Raw genomic sequence first — 17,060 nt, forward strand, 5'->3', positions numbered from 1 at the left:
TTATTTTGACAGAATGCGCACTTGAAAAAGTGCAAGTGGGGGAGGGACAGCGAGAAAGGGAGAGAGAGAGGATCCAAGTAGACTTTGCAAGGTCCGCACAGAGCCTGATGTGGGGCTTGACCTCAAAAACCATGAGATCATGACCTGACCTGAATCCAAGAGTCAGGTGCTTAACCTGCTGAGCCACCCAGGCACCCCTTTGGCATTTGTGTTTATAGAAATGATGCTTAAAGCTTTAAGTCTGGCATTTTTTTTTTTTTATGTCCCTAGGTTTTAACACAACAACAAACGTCGTCATTTTGGCGGGCACCAATCGACCAGATATTCTAGACCCGGCACTGATGAGGCCAGGGCGTTTCGATAGGCAGATATTTATTGGTGAGATGACCTTCATCAGGTTCAGTCCAGTTCTTATGAGGAGAGATATAACTATTTCACTTTGATTTTTTTTTTTTCCTTAAAAATAATTTCTCAAGGACCACCGGACATAAAAGGAAGAGCCTCTATTTTCAAAGTTCACCTCAGACCATTGAAGCTGGACAGTGCCCTGGAAAAGGAGAAGCTGGCAAGAAAACTTGCCTCCTTAACTCCAGGGTTTTCAGGTGAGTGGAACAGAACCTGATGTCCTGTGTCAGAAGTCCTTTACCAGCTCCCAGTGAACTTTTACCTCTCACCTTGGGGCCTCTTCAGTGGGAGACTTCAAACATATACAGACATTGAGAAAATACTATAATGAACCCCTCTGCACCCATCACCTAGCTTCAGGAACAGTTCTCAGTGCGTGTTAAACCTTATTTCGTATGTACCCCACCCTCTTCCTGCTGCCTCTGGATTATTTGTATGTGGGTGTTTTTTTTTGTTTGTTTGTTTGTTTTTTAACAACTCTACTGACATAAAATTCACATACCATAAAGTTCATCTGTGAATTGTAAAGTGTATGATTCAGTGGTTTTTAAAAAGTGTATTTACAGGGTTGCACTGTAACTGCTGTAGTCTAATTTTAGGTCATTTTTATCACCCCAGAAGAATCCATTAGCAGCTACTCCCTCCATCCCCAGCCCTAGGCAACCCCTCACCTACTTTCCATTTTTATAGATATTCTGGACATTTCATGTAAAAAGAATTACACCACATAGGATCCTTTCTCCCTGGCTGCTTCCACTTAAGTGTAGTGTCTTCAGAGTTGAGCCATGTGGCAGCAGGTGTCAGGACTTTATTCCTTTCCCTGGCTGGATAATATTCCAATGTGTGGATGGACCACATCTTCTTTATTTGGGTTGTTTCCATCTTTTTGCTATTGTGAATGATGCTGCTGTGAACATCCATGTACAGATTTTTATGTGGACATACGTTTGATTTCTCTGGCTATATACCTAGGAGTAGAGTGGCTGAATCACTTTTTAAGGAACTATTAATCTGTTTTCCAAGGTGGCTTCACCATTTTACATTCTCACCAGCAATGTAAGAGGGTTCCAGTTTTTCCACATTCTTGCCAACACTGGTTGTTGTCTATTTGATTGCAGCCACCTTAGTGGCATCTCGTGGTTTTGATTTGTGTCTCTAATGACCAGTGATGTTGAGTATCTTTGCATGTGTTTATTCCAAGAGTTTTAAAATGTAAATGTGAGCCTTTCTCACTTCTTCCAAACTCAAATTTCTTTTCTTCCAAACTCCTTTCTCCTATCTTTCTTCCAAACTCAAAATGAAATAAAAATGAACATTTGGAAAGTCTTAGAGGATTATATGTAAGTATATGGTTAGAAGAATATATTCATCTTAAATGTCCCAGGGTTCTAACTTTTTATTTGTTTTGTATCTTTGGACTTTGGAATTTATAACGTTTTAATGTTTGCTTATTGAGCTTATTTGTTTATAGCTTATTTGACTTACCATATAGTTTATCTGAAAAGTTAATTTGAAGAGACTTGGGGCACCAAGAGACTTGGGGCTCAGTCAGTTGAGCATCTAACTTTGGCTCAGGTCATGATCTTACAGTTTGTGAGTTTCAGCTCCGCATTGGGCTTGCTGCTGTCATTGTAGAGCCCGCTTTGGATCTTCTGTCCACCCCCTTCCTCTGCCGCTTCCCCACTTGCGCTCACTCTCTCTCAAAAATAAATCGTTAAAAAAAAAAAAATTTAAAGAGACTTATCGGGGCACCTGTGTGGCTCAGTTTGTTAAGCACCCGATTTCAGCTCAGGTTATGATCTCACAGGGGTTCGTAAGTTCGAGCCCCACGTTAGGCTTTCTGCTGTCAGTGCGGAGCCCACTTTGAATCCTCTGTCTGCCCCTCCTCTGTTTTCTCTCTCTCTCTCAAAAATAAAGAAACCTTAAAAAAAAAATAATAAAGAGACTTACGGATCTAGAAAGCATTTGACAAGCTTCACGTATTTAACTTTGGGTATTTAACTGCACCGTTATTTTTAGTGCTTATGTTTTTCATTGTATTTCAGCATATTGCCTAACGTCCGTATTAGTCACTCTCCCAACAGAGTTGATAGAACTAAGTTAGTTAATGGGCATTTTTTAAAAAAATTTTTTTAATGCTTATTTATTTTTGAGACAGAGAGAGACAGAGTATGAACAGGGGAGGGTCAGAGAGAGAGGGAGACACAGAATCCGAAGCAGGCTCCAGGCTCTGAGCTGTCAGCACAGAGCCCAATGCAGGGCTCGAACCCACGGACCGTGAGATCATGACCTGAGCCGAAGTCGGATGCCCAACCGACTGAGCCACCCAGGCGCCCCAATTAATGGGCATTTTTAAAGACTGTCTTAGTTTGTAGTTACATGAGCCATATTGCCTATAAAGGTAAATGGCTGCATGTAATTATCTATTTACTATTACTGATACTTGCATCTCAGTTCAAAGGGCCTGGATTGTACCAGGCTATTACTGACTGCTAGAACAGCTTAGGGTCATCATGAATCAAACTGAATTATATTACATTAAGCCCTTATTTAGTCTACTGCTGGTTGAGAAACTGACTGGATATGATCATCCATAATGTGTGACCAATCAGTTCAAGTATATTTGGTGGTAAGCTGTTCTGTATTCATTTTGTAGGAGCTGATGTTGCTAATGTCTGTAATGAAGCGGCTCTGATTGCTGCAAGACACCTTTCGGATTCCATAAATCAGAAACACTTTGAACAAGCAATTGAGCGAGTGATTGGTGGTAAGTAAATTGAATATAACTCAAGTCAAAAGGCCAATAAAATCAGTTTGAGAATATAGGTTTCTCTGTTTTGGCAAGATCTAGAAGCAAAGAAAAGTCTATCCACCCCACCCTGGGGCTCACCATGCACCTGTTGTGTCTCTCGGTACTGTGAACTTCCCCTTCCCCCACCCACCCCATGGTCTGGTGGAGATGGGTGCTGTTGGTTTGGGTGAGTTTGAGACAGCAGCCCAAACTAGTCCTCACTTGTATTGGCAGCAAGCAGCAAGCAGCAAGGTGTCTTCCCCTGAATTATACTGATGTAGTGTTTTGAGAATGTTTTGAAAAACAACCTTCCTGTTCCCAAATATTTTATTGCATAAATGTGCTCTGTGCTAGGTATAGGTGATGGATAAACAGCTGTAGCAGCTGTTTAACCAGGAAATGCTCACCCCACAAGCACAGTAGGGGATGTACATGTTTTCCATGCCTTCTAGGGAGCTTATAGTTTAATATGCATAAAAAGATAATTCCAGAGGGGCAAAGAAGGGAAGGGCACTATGGTCAGGCACAGCTCTATAGAAGAGGGGGGATTTAAACAGGTTTCAGTAGCGGGTGGGGGGGTAGGTATGGCATCAGAGTGGCAGGAACAGAGAAGGTAGTTTAGAGGTAGGGTTACAGCCTGTGTTTTGGGGAGGGAAAGCAAACCAGTCAGACTCCAGTTCTTTGGGAGGTAAGGCAAAGCTGAAAATATTTAAATCTAGATTTTAGAAAGCCTTAAATGTTGAGTTCAGGGGCTTTTGAAACTGTTGTCCTGTGGCTAGTATTAAACTAATGGATTTTTCCTGAGCTATTGAGTAGGCTTTAAGAAAAAGAATCTGACATTGAAGAAGAGAGTGGCATCTGAAGGCAGAGAACATCATAGTCATCAATGTGGGGTAGTGTACTTTAGCACAGGTAGTCCCGGCGATAATAGGCAAAAAAAAAAAAAGGACAGCCTTACAGGCCATAGGAAAAATGGGGTGCTTCGAGAGGCAGCTGGTTTGGCAGAAGATGGAATGTGCAGAATTTGAGACAAGCCGGGCTGTCCATGTGGAACTCTGCAGCACCACGGTGCCACAAGCTGTGGTTCCTGTGGTGTGGAGGTGGGTGAGAGAGCTTGGGGGGTAGGGGACGCACAGTAAACACTGCCTGTATTCGGTAGCGGAGGCGAGAAAAGTGAGCCAGCGAGGTCAGCAGAGCTTGTATGCCACAGGCCCAGGAGGTGCATCAGCGAGTAAGGCAAGGAATAGATGCCATTAGAGGAGATCCAGGAGGTTGGAAGAGATGGGAGACAAGGGCAAAGACACATTTACAAAGGACTTAAAGGCAGGGTCCAGTGATATGGGACATTGAGGAGCATGACCTTGGATTTGGCAACAAGACTCTTCTTGGTGTCTTGTAACGTGACAGTTTCAACTGAGTGGATAATACGAAGCCAGATTAATGGAGATTCCCGTGAGGATCTAGAGGCTAGTATAGCAGTGTGTTTAACCTGGGTTAGATGCTAACTAACTAACTAACCAACCATTGAATGAATGGACTACTTATTCTAGAAATTTGTTAATTGAAAAGAAAAAAAAAATCTAAGTTGATAGAGTTGTGAGTGGAATTAAAACATTTCACTGTAGAGGCAGGTGAAAGCTGCATGTCTGTGCCTTTTAGGTGGGGGAACAGTCAGTGCTCAGTGTGAAAGAGATCAGGGCGGCAAGTCTAGGAGGGGCCCTTGCTCTGAGGTGGACGGACACTTGCCTGTTCACAGCTCAGCCACTGTAAACTGGCCACGAGCAATTGTTCTGCAGTAAGCATACTGGGAAAATGAAAAATTCCAGGGGTAAACTTGGTGAGGTGTGGGATTCATATTTTCTCATACAAGCAAGAACTGCTTATCTCTGGAAGACAGCAGGCTTACCTTCTGTAAATCTCCACCCTTCCAGCTCTGTGGTATGTACTTGTCTTGGGTTGTGTTATTGGGAACAAAGCACTCTCTCTTTTTTTTAATCTTTCGGACTCCTTAATACGTTATCATTTGAGAAGTTCTCTCAGATGCGTTACCTTGAACACAACCAAACTACTTTCGTCATGGTGTAATGATTTGTATGAGTACAAGCTATGTAGTTAGTGTCTATAGTGCAAATGAGTTTAGCATCCACCTTGATCCAGGCCAGAGAGGAATTGTACTTGGATTAGGGGTCCCCTGGCTGTGTAGTCAACACGTAGGCCCAGCACAAGGGGTCTCCTGGGTCTGTTTTCTCAGGTCTGCCCTGCTGCTCATTCTTGGAATCCCTAGGGTCAGTTGATTAGTGTGTTGGCCGCTGCAGCATTGGTCTAGCTGACTTGCTGAGTAGGTGTTTCCAGATCTTCATCCGGCTCCCTTTTTCCTCTCCCGTTTGCCTTCTGTCAGGAGCAGACAGCAGGCAGTCTCATCTTTGTTTACCCTGCACTTCATAATTCCAAGTACCTGGACTAAGCAGGGGTCATTCCATGAATGGACATGGAATTTGTTTTCTGTGCTTTCTATGAATTTTATGTTTTTTGACCTACATGCTGAATTTTATCTTGCATTTCTGTTTCCCAAAACAAAATAGATGACTCAAAAGCGTGGGAGAGTTCAGAAAAAAGTAGTCCTGGGGGTAGTGAATGCATTTTGCAGGAGTTGGCTGTATTTTGAAGTTGGTCCTTTGCTCTTAGTCTGACCGTGGTTGGGAATTTCTGGATTGTCGCAGACAGCTTAGTCTCTAAATCATATTAGAGACTGTGTAGATTGAAGTGTGTAGATCAAAAAACCATCTTTTTATGACAGTGCCACTGAGTCAGTGTTTTTGGTTTTTTGTTATTATTTTGTCAGGCTTAGAGAAAAAAACCCAGGTTCTGCAGCCCGAGGAGAAGAAGACCGTGGCGTACCATGAGGCAGGTCACGCGGTTGCCGGGTGGTATCTGGAACACGCAGACCCACTCTTAAAGGTAAAACAGTTCGTGTCAGACAGATTGTGTGAGCAATTACTTGAGGAGAAAGTTGCACTCCCACAAAGATAAATGTATGAAGAAATTTGGCCAAGATGTCTGGTAATGACAGTGGGATGAAGAGGTTAGCAAACCTTTCTGCAAATGAGTTATAAAGTTTGGAAAGAAGACTGCTATTTAAGGGGACTGAAAAGTGTCCAAAGCAGATCAAAGCTGGAGGAGAGTTTACTTTTGAAAAGCAGTAGTTATAGTGGGTTAGAATTGGGAGTTAGTGACTTTCTTGCCTGAGGATTTTTCCGTGGCCACAGTGATGGAAAAGGCTGGCTTTACCGTATTGAGGCGGCAGAGGAGAGAGTTCAGGATTTGAAGACTATTGGAAATTGAACAGGAAAATCCTGAAAGCAAGAAAGTTACAGAGGAATGAGACCTAGGTCTGAGTTGAAACTGCCCAACTCCCTGGCTGACCACTAAACAATGCCTGCACAGGGAGACCCCAGAGAGCCTGGCAAAAAAGAAAGAAAACAAAGAGAAATCTCCTGAAAGATGGGTGTACCAAGTGAGATTGTTAAATTTTTGCTTTTTCAACCGAGTGGGGTCCCCAAACCGGTACAGCATGAACCACAGGAAGCAGCAGTCTGACTTGCGATGTCAGGGGACTACTGGAAATGGAGGGGGATCCCCTGAAGCAAGGTGACCACAGAGGAGATAAAGTGTGCATAAAACATCCTAGATAGGAGCCCCTGACTGGCTCAGTCCGTAAAGCATACCACTCTTGATCTTGGAGTCATGAGTTCAAGCCCCATGTTGGGGGTAGAGTTTACTTAAAAAAATGACAACTGGGGCACCTGGGTGGCTCAGTCGGTTAAGTGTCCGACTTGGGCTCAGGTCATGATTTCATGGTTCATGAGTTCGAGCCCCGCATCAGGCTCTGTGCTGACAGCTCGGAGCCTGGAGCCTGCTTCGGATTCTGTGTCTCCCTCTCTCTCTGCCCCTCCCTCACTCACACTTTGCCTCTTTCTCTCAAAAAATAAACAACAATAATAAACCATCCTAGATAACCTGCAGAGAAGCCATTAGAACCTAAAAGTGAAGTTAGTAAGGTTATAGAATGCAGGATCAGTATACAAAGATCAATTGTATTTCTGTATTTTAGCAGTGAACAATTGGAAAATGAAATTTTAAAAATTCAATTTCATTTACAACAGCATCCAGAAACATGAAATATTTAAGGATACATCTATTGAAGTATTTGTAGGATCTGTACAATTGAATTAAATAAGACCTAAATAAAAACAGAAATACACTGTGTTCATGAAATACCATGATCACCGTTCTCCCCAAACTCATGTATAGTTTCAGCTCACATCTCTGCCGTAAATATAGCAGACTTTTTTTTTAATCGAAATTGATAAGCAGATCTAAAATTTATATGGAAATGTATATCAACTAGAATAAGCCAAAACAAGTTTGAAGGGGTTACACTCCCAATTTTAAGACTTTGAATAAAGCTACAGTAATGAAGACTAATATTGCGGAAGGGACTAAACAGTTCACTGGGATGGAATAGATCCATCCCACATAAATAATTGATTTTCAACAGAAGTGCCAAAGTAATTTAAGGTGAGGAGGATTGTCACACTGGTTCTGGCAACTCTGTTCATGTGGGGGGAAAAGCTAATGTTGACCCTTACATCATATGTAAAAAATTAATTTGAAATAGATTGTAAAAACTAAAACAATAAACTTTTAGAGGAAAACATAGGTCAAAAATCTTTGTGACCTTAGGCAGAACTGTCTTAGTATACAAAAAGCATGAACCACAGAAGAAAAGTTATGTGGGATATCATCAAAATTGAGAATGTTTTGTCTTTGAAAGGCACTGTTAAGAAAATGAAAGACAGGGGCGCCTGGGTGGCTCAGTCGGTTAGGCGTCCGACTTCAACTCAGGTCACGATCTCGCGGTCTGTGAGTTCGAGCCCCGCGTCGGGCTCTGGGCTGACCGCTCAGAGCCTGGAGCCTGCTTCCGATTCTGTGTCTCCCTCTCTCTCTGCCCCTCCCCCGTTCATGCTCTCTCTCTGTCTCAAAAATAAATAAACGTTAAAAAAAAATTTCTTTAAAAAAAAAAAAAAAAGAAAATGAAAGACAAGTCATGTACTTACAGTACATATATGACAAAGGACTTGTATTTAGAATATATAAAAAACTCTTAAAATTCTGTAAGAAAATGAGCAACCCAGTGAAATGGGGAAAAGATCTGAGCCTATATTTCACAAAAGAAGGTATACACATAGACATTAAGCACATGCAGATACTCCATTAGTCATCAGGAAAGTGCAAATTAAACCACAATGAAATACCACCATATAACTGTCAGAATGGTTAAAGTTACAAAGTCAGTCCTTAGTGTTGGTTGGTTAAGATGTCAGTCTAGCTGGAGTCCTCATCCACTGCTGATGGGAATGTGAAGTGATACATCCCTTTTGAAAAACAATTTGGCAGTTTCTTATAAGGGTAAACAAATTCTTCCATACAACCAAATGATCTCACTCCTATATATAATCACCCAAGAGAAATAAAAACATGTCCACACAAAGACTTTTACTGCTTTATTCATAATAGCAATAAACTGGAGACAACCCTGATGTCCCTCAAGAATGAAATGGATGTTTGGTATGTTTGTACAATGGAATGCTACCCAGCAGTAAAAATGAATGAACTATTAATACACACAGCAGTGTGGGTGAATCTCAGAAACAGTAAAAGAAACCAGACACAATAAAGTACATACTGTATGATTCCATTTATATACAATTCCAGAAATGGTGACTGATCCATAGGGACTGGAAGCATATCTCCAGCTGCCTGGGGCTGGAGGGGAAGTGTGGGGTAAGACTGACCAGAAGGAATACAAAGGAACTTTGTGGGATGGAGAAAGGATTTGTATCTTTGTTGTGGGAGGAAGTTAGGTTTGTCAAAACTCATTGGACTGTACACTTAAAATGGGTACATTTTACTGAATATAAACTATCCCCAGTAAAGTTGATTTTTTAAAATTTTAAGGAGTTTACGCAGTGGCAAAAAGCACTTAGAGGAGAAAATGAAGCCTGCTGAGCATCTAGGTCTGCCTTCCCCTTTGTCAGGTAAAGGAGGTTGTGGCTGGGGCTCACTCAAGTTGAATGGCGCCTAGGCCATATTTGAGCTGTCAGAAGGAGTCATCACTCACCAGTTGTCCTTTTGTCAAGACTGAATAATTTCAGTTGAGTCTTATAGAAAGACAAGAAATACTGTCTAGAACTCTAAGGTGAAGTTATCCTAAGAAAATATCCTCCCTGAGTGGTCACTTCTGCTAGATCCCCTCTTGCCAAGGCTGACGGAAATTCCCAGCTGTCATGCTTATTTTTCATCAGTGACCTTATCTACGTATAGATAAACATTGTGGTCAACATTTGGTGGTAGAATCCTCAACATTTTTGGTTTTGTTTTTTGTGTTTTTCTGAGTTGTCAGCATTTTGTATATTTTCTACTTGCCAGGTCTCCATCATCCCACGGGGCAAAGGACTAGGTTATGCTCAGTATTTACCCAAAGAGCAATACTTATACACCAAAGAGCAGCTCTTGGACAGGATGTGCATGACTCTGGGTGGCCGAGTGTCAGAGGAAATCTTCTTTGGAAGAATTACAACTGGTGCTCAAGATGATTTGCGAAAAGTGACTCAGAGTGCATATGCTCAAGTAAGTGTATGAAATGGAGTGTTTCTTTTTTGCTTTCTCACATTTGCACGAGAAATGGGTGTTTGTGGTTGGCTCTGAAACAATACTGTTGTGTTTGACTGGCTGAGGCTTTTCAGGCAGGAATTAATTCTTAAATCCATTTTAAAGCAATCAAAACTTTTTCATAAGAAACTTTTTTTGTTTTTGTTTTTTGGTAGCACAGTATTTAAAGTTTACAGATTTCTCCCACTATCTGAAAGTAGAGCATTCCTATGAAACCTTTTGGAAGCTGAAATGGCTCAAAGCAAAGAAGCACTTACTATTAATTTATATGGAGCATTTTCTGAATGTTCCCACACCCAAAAAATAACCGCTGGGAGGCTATTAGAGCTCAGGACATGTCTTGCTAAGGGAGCCTGGCTGTGCCACTCCCTGTTTGCAGCACATCTAAGGTGTAACAGCTTGCTGCAAAACAAATGCTGAATGCTCTTTTCACTTCTTTTCATAAAAGTGAAAGAAAGTCCTCTTCCAATTTCTTTGGGTTGGTGAAAGCAGGTACTGCCATAGGGTCTTTTGTGAAAGCAAGTGGCACAACGCGAACTTTGGAAAGGCAGGAGGTATCTGTGGTACTAAGAGTCTGCGAAGTACATATGCGTAGTTTAAAGTTCCATTTATAAGCCTGTGTGTCCCATGGCACAACACTGCCTGTACCCTGGGCTGTCCCTAAGAGCGTCCCTTCGCAGTCCCCTCCCTTCCTGCGGGACCATCCACTCTCCTGGCTTGTTATCATCCTACCCAAATTTTCTTTATCCCTGTGTGTACATCCCCAAAGTTTTGCTGTCTTGGAACTTGATTGATATAAATGACTTTCTTTGGGAACTCCTGTTACCCATATGTCAGCCCTTCTTCTGGTCTGTCAGTTTCTCAGGTCTTTTTTAATGACGGTTTTGTGTTTTGTTGTTTTTTTTTTTAACAGTTGTCCTCTTTACCTTCTGTTTCTCAGGACATTATTGTGGTTGTTTGCTCTTGCGTTCTTTGTACCTTAATGTCCATTTTTAAAATAGTGTTTTCTTTCATATGTAACTTTTTTCTATGTTTTAGCACCTCATCTAAGTGTTTTTGATTCTGATTTATATTACTTTTTCATGTTTTATGTTATTTTCCTGATTTCTTTCACGCTTTCTTAAGTTGTAGGTTACAGTTTTCATCTTTTTATGGGTGTCTTCCCATCCTACTGTCGTTATGTATGGAGATGTTATTCTCCTTTTTTCTTGTGACAACTTCTTAGACATTTTTCTGTTGCCCATTTTATATGAAATTTGCTTTCTTGACCTCTTAAGAGGGAGAAGCTAGCTTTTCTAGTTTTATAGCTTTAGAATTCCCTTTTCTGTTGTTTCATGAAGGTTTTAAGAACAGGGCATCCTGCTTTCTGAGTTCTCTTGGCTCTGTTCCTGCTCCCTACTTTCATCTTGGCTTTCTCTTTTCTAGTGCATTTGGATTTTACTTCCAGAAACTTCTTAACATGGGGCTTTTTAGTTTTGGGGGGTCCAGACTGGACCCCAGGGCTTCAGGGAACAGGAAAAAGCAAACTCCCTTCCAGGATCGCTTGTTCTCAGGTTGGCACACTTCCCTTTACAGGAAGAGCCTGGAGGGCTTGGGTTTTATCCTCTTGGGTCTGTCAGAGGCTGGCTTCTCTTGCAGTATCTTGCAGGTCTCGTAGATGTTGTCTGTGGGCTTCTTGTCTTGTGTCTCTAGTTGAAGACTTGAAAATACTATCCATCACTACCACTGTCTACACAGAACACCCTTGTCCACTCAGCCAATCCAGGGATGCCCTGTAGATTTTGCCAGGTTAAAGAGTAGTGAAGTGAAATGTGCGGAGTTAATGCCATTGTAAAGACTTACTGCCATTTTATAAATCAGCCTGTCCACAAACTGGACGCCCACCACTAATCACGTATTCTTTTTCAGATTGTTCAGTTTGGCATGAACGAAAAGGTCGGGCAAATCTCCTTTGACCTCCCACGTCAGGGTGATATGGTTTTAGAGAAACCTTATAGTGAAGCTACCGCAAGACTGATAGATGATGAAGTGCGAATACTTATTAACGATGCTTATAAAAGAACAGTGGCTCTTCTCACGGAAAAGAAAGCTGATGTGGAGAAGGTAGGTGCTAATTGTATGAATAATTCGCTACACGATTTTGAAGGAAAAAAAGATTAAAGTGATGGCTTGACTATTTGGGTTGGTTTATAGACATTAGCGTTTCCTGGAACTGGCTAACTCTTGGTTCCTTTCTTTATTCTAACTTTGCTTCTGCTCTGTCTCTGTGAGGAGGTGGGAATGCAGTAGTGAGCAAAAGTAGAACACAGTCCCAGCCCCTGTGGCTTTTAGGAACATGAGTGCAGGATTAATCACGACTGTTCATAACCACAAAATACACAACTGAATCAGCCCTTCTCCCTACCGTGTGTTTTACCCTTACTCCTCAGAAAGGAACTCAGCAGACAGATGGGAATTTACCACTGATTTTCACCCCTGGAATAAACAGGTAGTGACGAAAGGGCAAACAAAAGCTAGCCCAACTAGATAAATAGGAGTCGGCACATGCAGATTACCTTTGGCTTAATTATGAGCTTTGTGAATAAACGTGCTTTGTATTTTCTGTTGTACGTCATATAGATAGCACCTACCAAAGGGAGGGATTCTTCCCAAATTCAGTGGATTTCTTGCATCCAGTAAACCCTTAATTATTCAGAATCCATGCAACCAAAGTTAAAATTTTTCGTTCTTTGAACTTTTCATACTCCTGAAGCACAAATGAGAAAGCCTTTTATGAGGGGTTGACACAGGTAAAAGAGCATTCCAGCATTGCTCTTCCATCAGTAGGTCTTCACAGAGAGTCCTCCTGTGAACCTGCCCCATACTAGCCAATCCAGAAGCACCTGTGATGTCTTTTTACAAAAGTGCTCAGTGCAGGTGGAGAGAGCTGGCACCCTGGGACACTGGAAGGCATAGCCAGGAGCTCTGAGAAAGGAAGATAAGAGTGGTCAGCAAAGGCTTCTTGTAGAAGATAGGACAAGATTTTACCTAGAAGTCAAGCTACAGTGAACCAGGAGAGGAGGGGAGCAGAGAGAAGAACACGGCCGCATGGAGGCCTGGTGAGCAGGAAGTGTGTGTGGAGCAGGGCAGGATTGAGCAGATATTTGGGGGGAGGGGGCTGCAGTTGCCCAGGTTCTCATAAACTAGCTAGAAAGTTTAGAAACAGTTTTAGAAATAAGAGTGACCTTCAAAACGATCTCATCCAGCCCCTTTGTTTTATACTAGGGAGTCCTTAAAGAGTCTTGAGTGGAAGTGATGAAGGTCATCATTTGAAGGAGAGTATGGCAGCAGTGTGCCAGTCCAGGGTGGTGGGAGAGACCAGCTCAGAGGCTGCTGTGGGTCTCTTCTATATTCCTGGCATGGTACTGGGAGTAGCAGCAGAAGTAAGGCACAGACAGATCTGAAAAACTGAGATTTATTGGTCAAATGTACAGAATGAGCAAGAAGAAAGCCCTTGAGATGACTCCTAGTGGCAAACACAGAGGACAGGGTCAGTCTTGACACCCAAGAGACGCAGGCAATGGACATTTGCAGATGAGACCTGGATAGGAGGTCCAGGCTGGAGATGGGATCTCTTGGTGGTGCCCTCAATAGGCAGTTGTGGGAAAGAAGGACCTGAGCTGTGAAAGACAGTGGAGGAGCTCACTGAAGACTGCTGGCTGCAGGACACTGTGTACAGGGATTCGAGGGGAGGATCCCAACACGCACGCCGTAGATCCAGGGAGTTTCAGTGGATCCAGTTATCCTTTTGCGTGTATAATGCACGTACTGACAGTGGTAACAAAGACTTGTTTGGGAAGGGGAAATTCGTTCAACAGAGTGAGGATCTCGAAACACTGCAGAGTTCTGAAGTACCTTCCGGCCAGTTTGAGAAAATTAGATCTGCTACGAGTGATGTTTGAGCCAGCCGGGAGAAAGGGAGCCATCAAGAGGAGAGGTGGCTGGAGTCTTTGCTGCTCAGACTAGTGCCCTCCACATTCTGGGCCTCACTGTACTCCTTTGATAGGATAATCCGTAGGCGCTGAGCTTTAGGAGAGGAAGAGTAACCAGCTAGCATTCACTCATCGTCTCATGTGCACCAGGTACGGGCTAAGGTGCATGAACTTCTCTCTAAAATCCTCATTGTCATTGCATTTTACAGAAGAAACTAGTACATGGAGATGTTAAGTAACATTATTTCAACTTAAGTGGGTTACCCACAACTGTGTAAATAGGCAAATTGAGAAATAATGGTGATCTAAGAAGAAAACTTCATTATGTTTTTTAAGAGTTTTTAGCTCTTAGAAACAAAAATATATACAGATAAAACGACAGCTGGGATTTTCTTCAGAATAATTTGGGGAGTAGATGAAACAAAAATGGCCCTAAATTGATTAACCGTTGATAGTGGCTCCATGGGGATACGTTATCCATTTACAACTTTTGTGCATATTTGCAATATTACATAATAAAGTTTTTGAAAATTGAAAAAACAATAAAATTGCTTTATCTTTTAACACATAGTATCTTTTAAACACATAGCATTTAGTGTAAGGTACGGAGAAGTTAAATTTCTAAATAGGGAGTTACCTCAGGAACTAAATATATTCTATAGGTCAGTTTATATTTTAACCCGTTTCACTGTCTTTGTAATGGTCAGATGCTCTAATAGAACCACTCTGCCCTGCTCCCCTGATACCATCCTCGCTCCCCCGCATACACATCGCTGCTCAGGTGGCTCTTTCTTGGTGGCCTGTTACAAGGGGTACTGTCAAGTTTGTAGTTCGAGCGTACAAATGACTAGAACTTCAAGGTACATGTTTTTATATAAACCTTCCTGGCTTCCTTTTGTAGCTCTACTCTTGTCTTTATTTTTTCTGACTAACTTTAAAATTTCCTGCTTACCTATTTCTGCCCTTTCCTCCAACTCGCCCTCCCAGCCACTAGTGTATCCTTCCAGAACTTCTTTACGTATATATATAAGCACAGAAAAAGATAAATATCTTTCTCCTTTTAAAAGCAGTGTAGCATACCATACAAAGGTGTGCATCTACCTTTTCTCCCTGAATATGTCTTCCCATGATGTATGTAGAACAGAGAGATTCTTCCTTATAGGTACATAATTGTTCATTGTGTGAATGTATCACAATGTATTTAGCTGCTCCCTTACTGGTGAGCAATTGTTTTTCCAATATTTTGTATATTTTACTCTAAAATCATGGGACCTTATGTATCTCTTTTTCAGTGGTCTTAAATCCTATTTTGGAATGGGGCTAGCTATAAATAAAAATGATTAGCTTTGAAAAGACTTATACTGAGTAATTGTGTTTAACGGGAATTGTTTGTATTTCAGGTTGCTCTTCTATTATTAGAAAAAGAAGTATTAGATAAGAATGACATGGTTGAACTTTTGGGCCCCAGACCGTTTGCAGAAAAATCTACCTATGAAGAATTTGTGGAAGGCACTGGAAGCTTGGATGAGGACACTTCGCTTCCAGAGGGCCTTAAAGACTGGAACAAAGAACGGGAAAAGGAGAAAGAGGAGCCCCGAGATGAGAAAATCGCCAACCAGATCCGAGGAGGGAGGCCATTTTAGCTTGTTGTGTTATGGTCGATTCTGGCTTTCTCAGAGAAATAAGGACACTGCTAGGCTGATCAGAACCATCTGCTGACCCAGTTGAAATGGTGGGAAGAGGCGTCCTTAGTCCTCAGCCTCTGAAGTCATAGCCAGGGTGGCAGGGTGACTTTCTGAAGGCCCAGAATATGTCTGCGAGCCTGTCAGGCCCTCAACAGTGGCTGGGAGCGTGGAGACGGCACCCTGGCGCTGCTCCCTCCCCCCTTGGGTGGTGCCAGCCGCTGTGTTGGGGATCCACCATTGTGGAGGCTTGCCAGTGTGGGAGAGGGTGTATTTTTCTCTTGCCGTCACCCACTCTTCATTCCTGTTTCCCTTCAGTTTCCCTCTGTGGATGAGCTGTGAAATTACATTGGAGTCCTGATAAGAATATTTTAATTTGACTTAATACTTTAAAGATTGAATGCAGATCACACGTTGCGTTTTAATGGAATGGTTTTCTACAGAGAGCTGTAACATATCTACAAATATGAATGTATTATGTAAATATGGCTTCTTTACATCAAAAATAAAGCGTACTGTACTTTTTTTCTTCGGAACTCAACAAAGGGTCACTGTTTTGTGCTCGAGATGTTTTCTTTTAGAAAACATAATGGAAAGGAATTAAGTGCTCTAACTTTGGAGAGAGAAATCCTCCAGAACCTCAGTCCTGGTTCTTAACCAGCTCCCACAAGAGGCCTGGCAACTTCTAGATTTGTACATTCTGAAATGATGAACTCTGGATATAAAGTACATTCATATCAAGTCAGTGCGAGAATCTTGTGACAATGGCATCGGTTTACATTCTCACCAGGCTGGTCATGACCAGACATTGCTCACACCACCTGGGTCTGGAAGTCAGTGTGTGACCATAGCAGGCCTGGTAGACTGTCCCAAGCCATCACATGGATTTGTTATTTCAGCTTGCCTTGTGTATTCTTGATGCAGTTAAGTATGTTGTGGGAATGACGACTTCTTAGACTTAAGACATAGATGGCATTCCCGGAGCAGCACTGGACCAACAGTGTGGGAAGTGTGACGGCAGGCTGCTCCGTCCCAGGACCGCTCTTTCAGGTGGCCCAGAGATGCCGAGCTCCAGCTCGCCGGACCACAGAAGCAGCTGTGTGGGTGCCAGTCACTCAGTATTACAGGAGCCTGGGAGCCCTCCTCAGCTCATACTTGAGTCCCTCAGTGCTCACTGCTCTGCCCGGTGACCTGCAGATGTAACACATTTACTGCCTCCCTCCCTCAGGATGCTTGTGGTAGGTAGTTCAGTGACGAAGGCTGTATGATTCACTTGGCCGTCAGGGTGTTGAGTGTGCTGTTCTCCACACAACGAGGAGTCTATGCTTCCTCGTACCACTGCAAGGAGAGGTGCCAGCACGCGTGGAGCTCCAGTAGGCCTTGGCCGTGAGGCCCCCTGAGTGGAATAGGGTGGGTTGTGCCAAACATGAGTCAGGTTTGGTTCAGGAAGAAAAGGGACAAAGCTGTGCATGAGATGGT

General features: G+C 42.5%; 1 protein-coding gene across 1 annotated transcript in view; it reads left to right on the forward strand.

Annotated features, from left to right (window-relative positions):
• Positions 1 to 16,132, forward strand: part of AFG3L2 (AFG3 like matrix AAA peptidase subunit 2) — a 39,948-nt gene extending 23,816 nt beyond the window's left edge. Inside the window, exons 11-17 of the mRNA XM_042910012.1 lie at positions 271 to 378; positions 477 to 602; positions 3,062 to 3,172; positions 6,039 to 6,154; positions 9,686 to 9,886; positions 11,837 to 12,031; positions 15,300 to 16,132. Of these exons, the coding sequence (XP_042765946.1) occupies positions 271 to 378; positions 477 to 602; positions 3,062 to 3,172; positions 6,039 to 6,154; positions 9,686 to 9,886; positions 11,837 to 12,031; positions 15,300 to 15,542 (1,100 nt within the window). The 3' untranslated portion in view covers positions 15,543 to 16,132. The remainder of the gene's footprint in view (positions 1 to 270; positions 379 to 476; positions 603 to 3,061; positions 3,173 to 6,038; positions 6,155 to 9,685; positions 9,887 to 11,836; positions 12,032 to 15,299) is intronic.
• Positions 16,133 to 17,060: the final 928 nt, after the last annotated feature.

The sequence above is a fragment of the Panthera leo genome, chromosome D3, assembly GCF_018350215.1.
Source record: "Panthera leo isolate Ple1 chromosome D3, P.leo_Ple1_pat1.1, whole genome shotgun sequence".
Lineage (NCBI taxonomy): Eukaryota > Metazoa > Chordata > Mammalia > Carnivora > Felidae > Panthera > Panthera leo.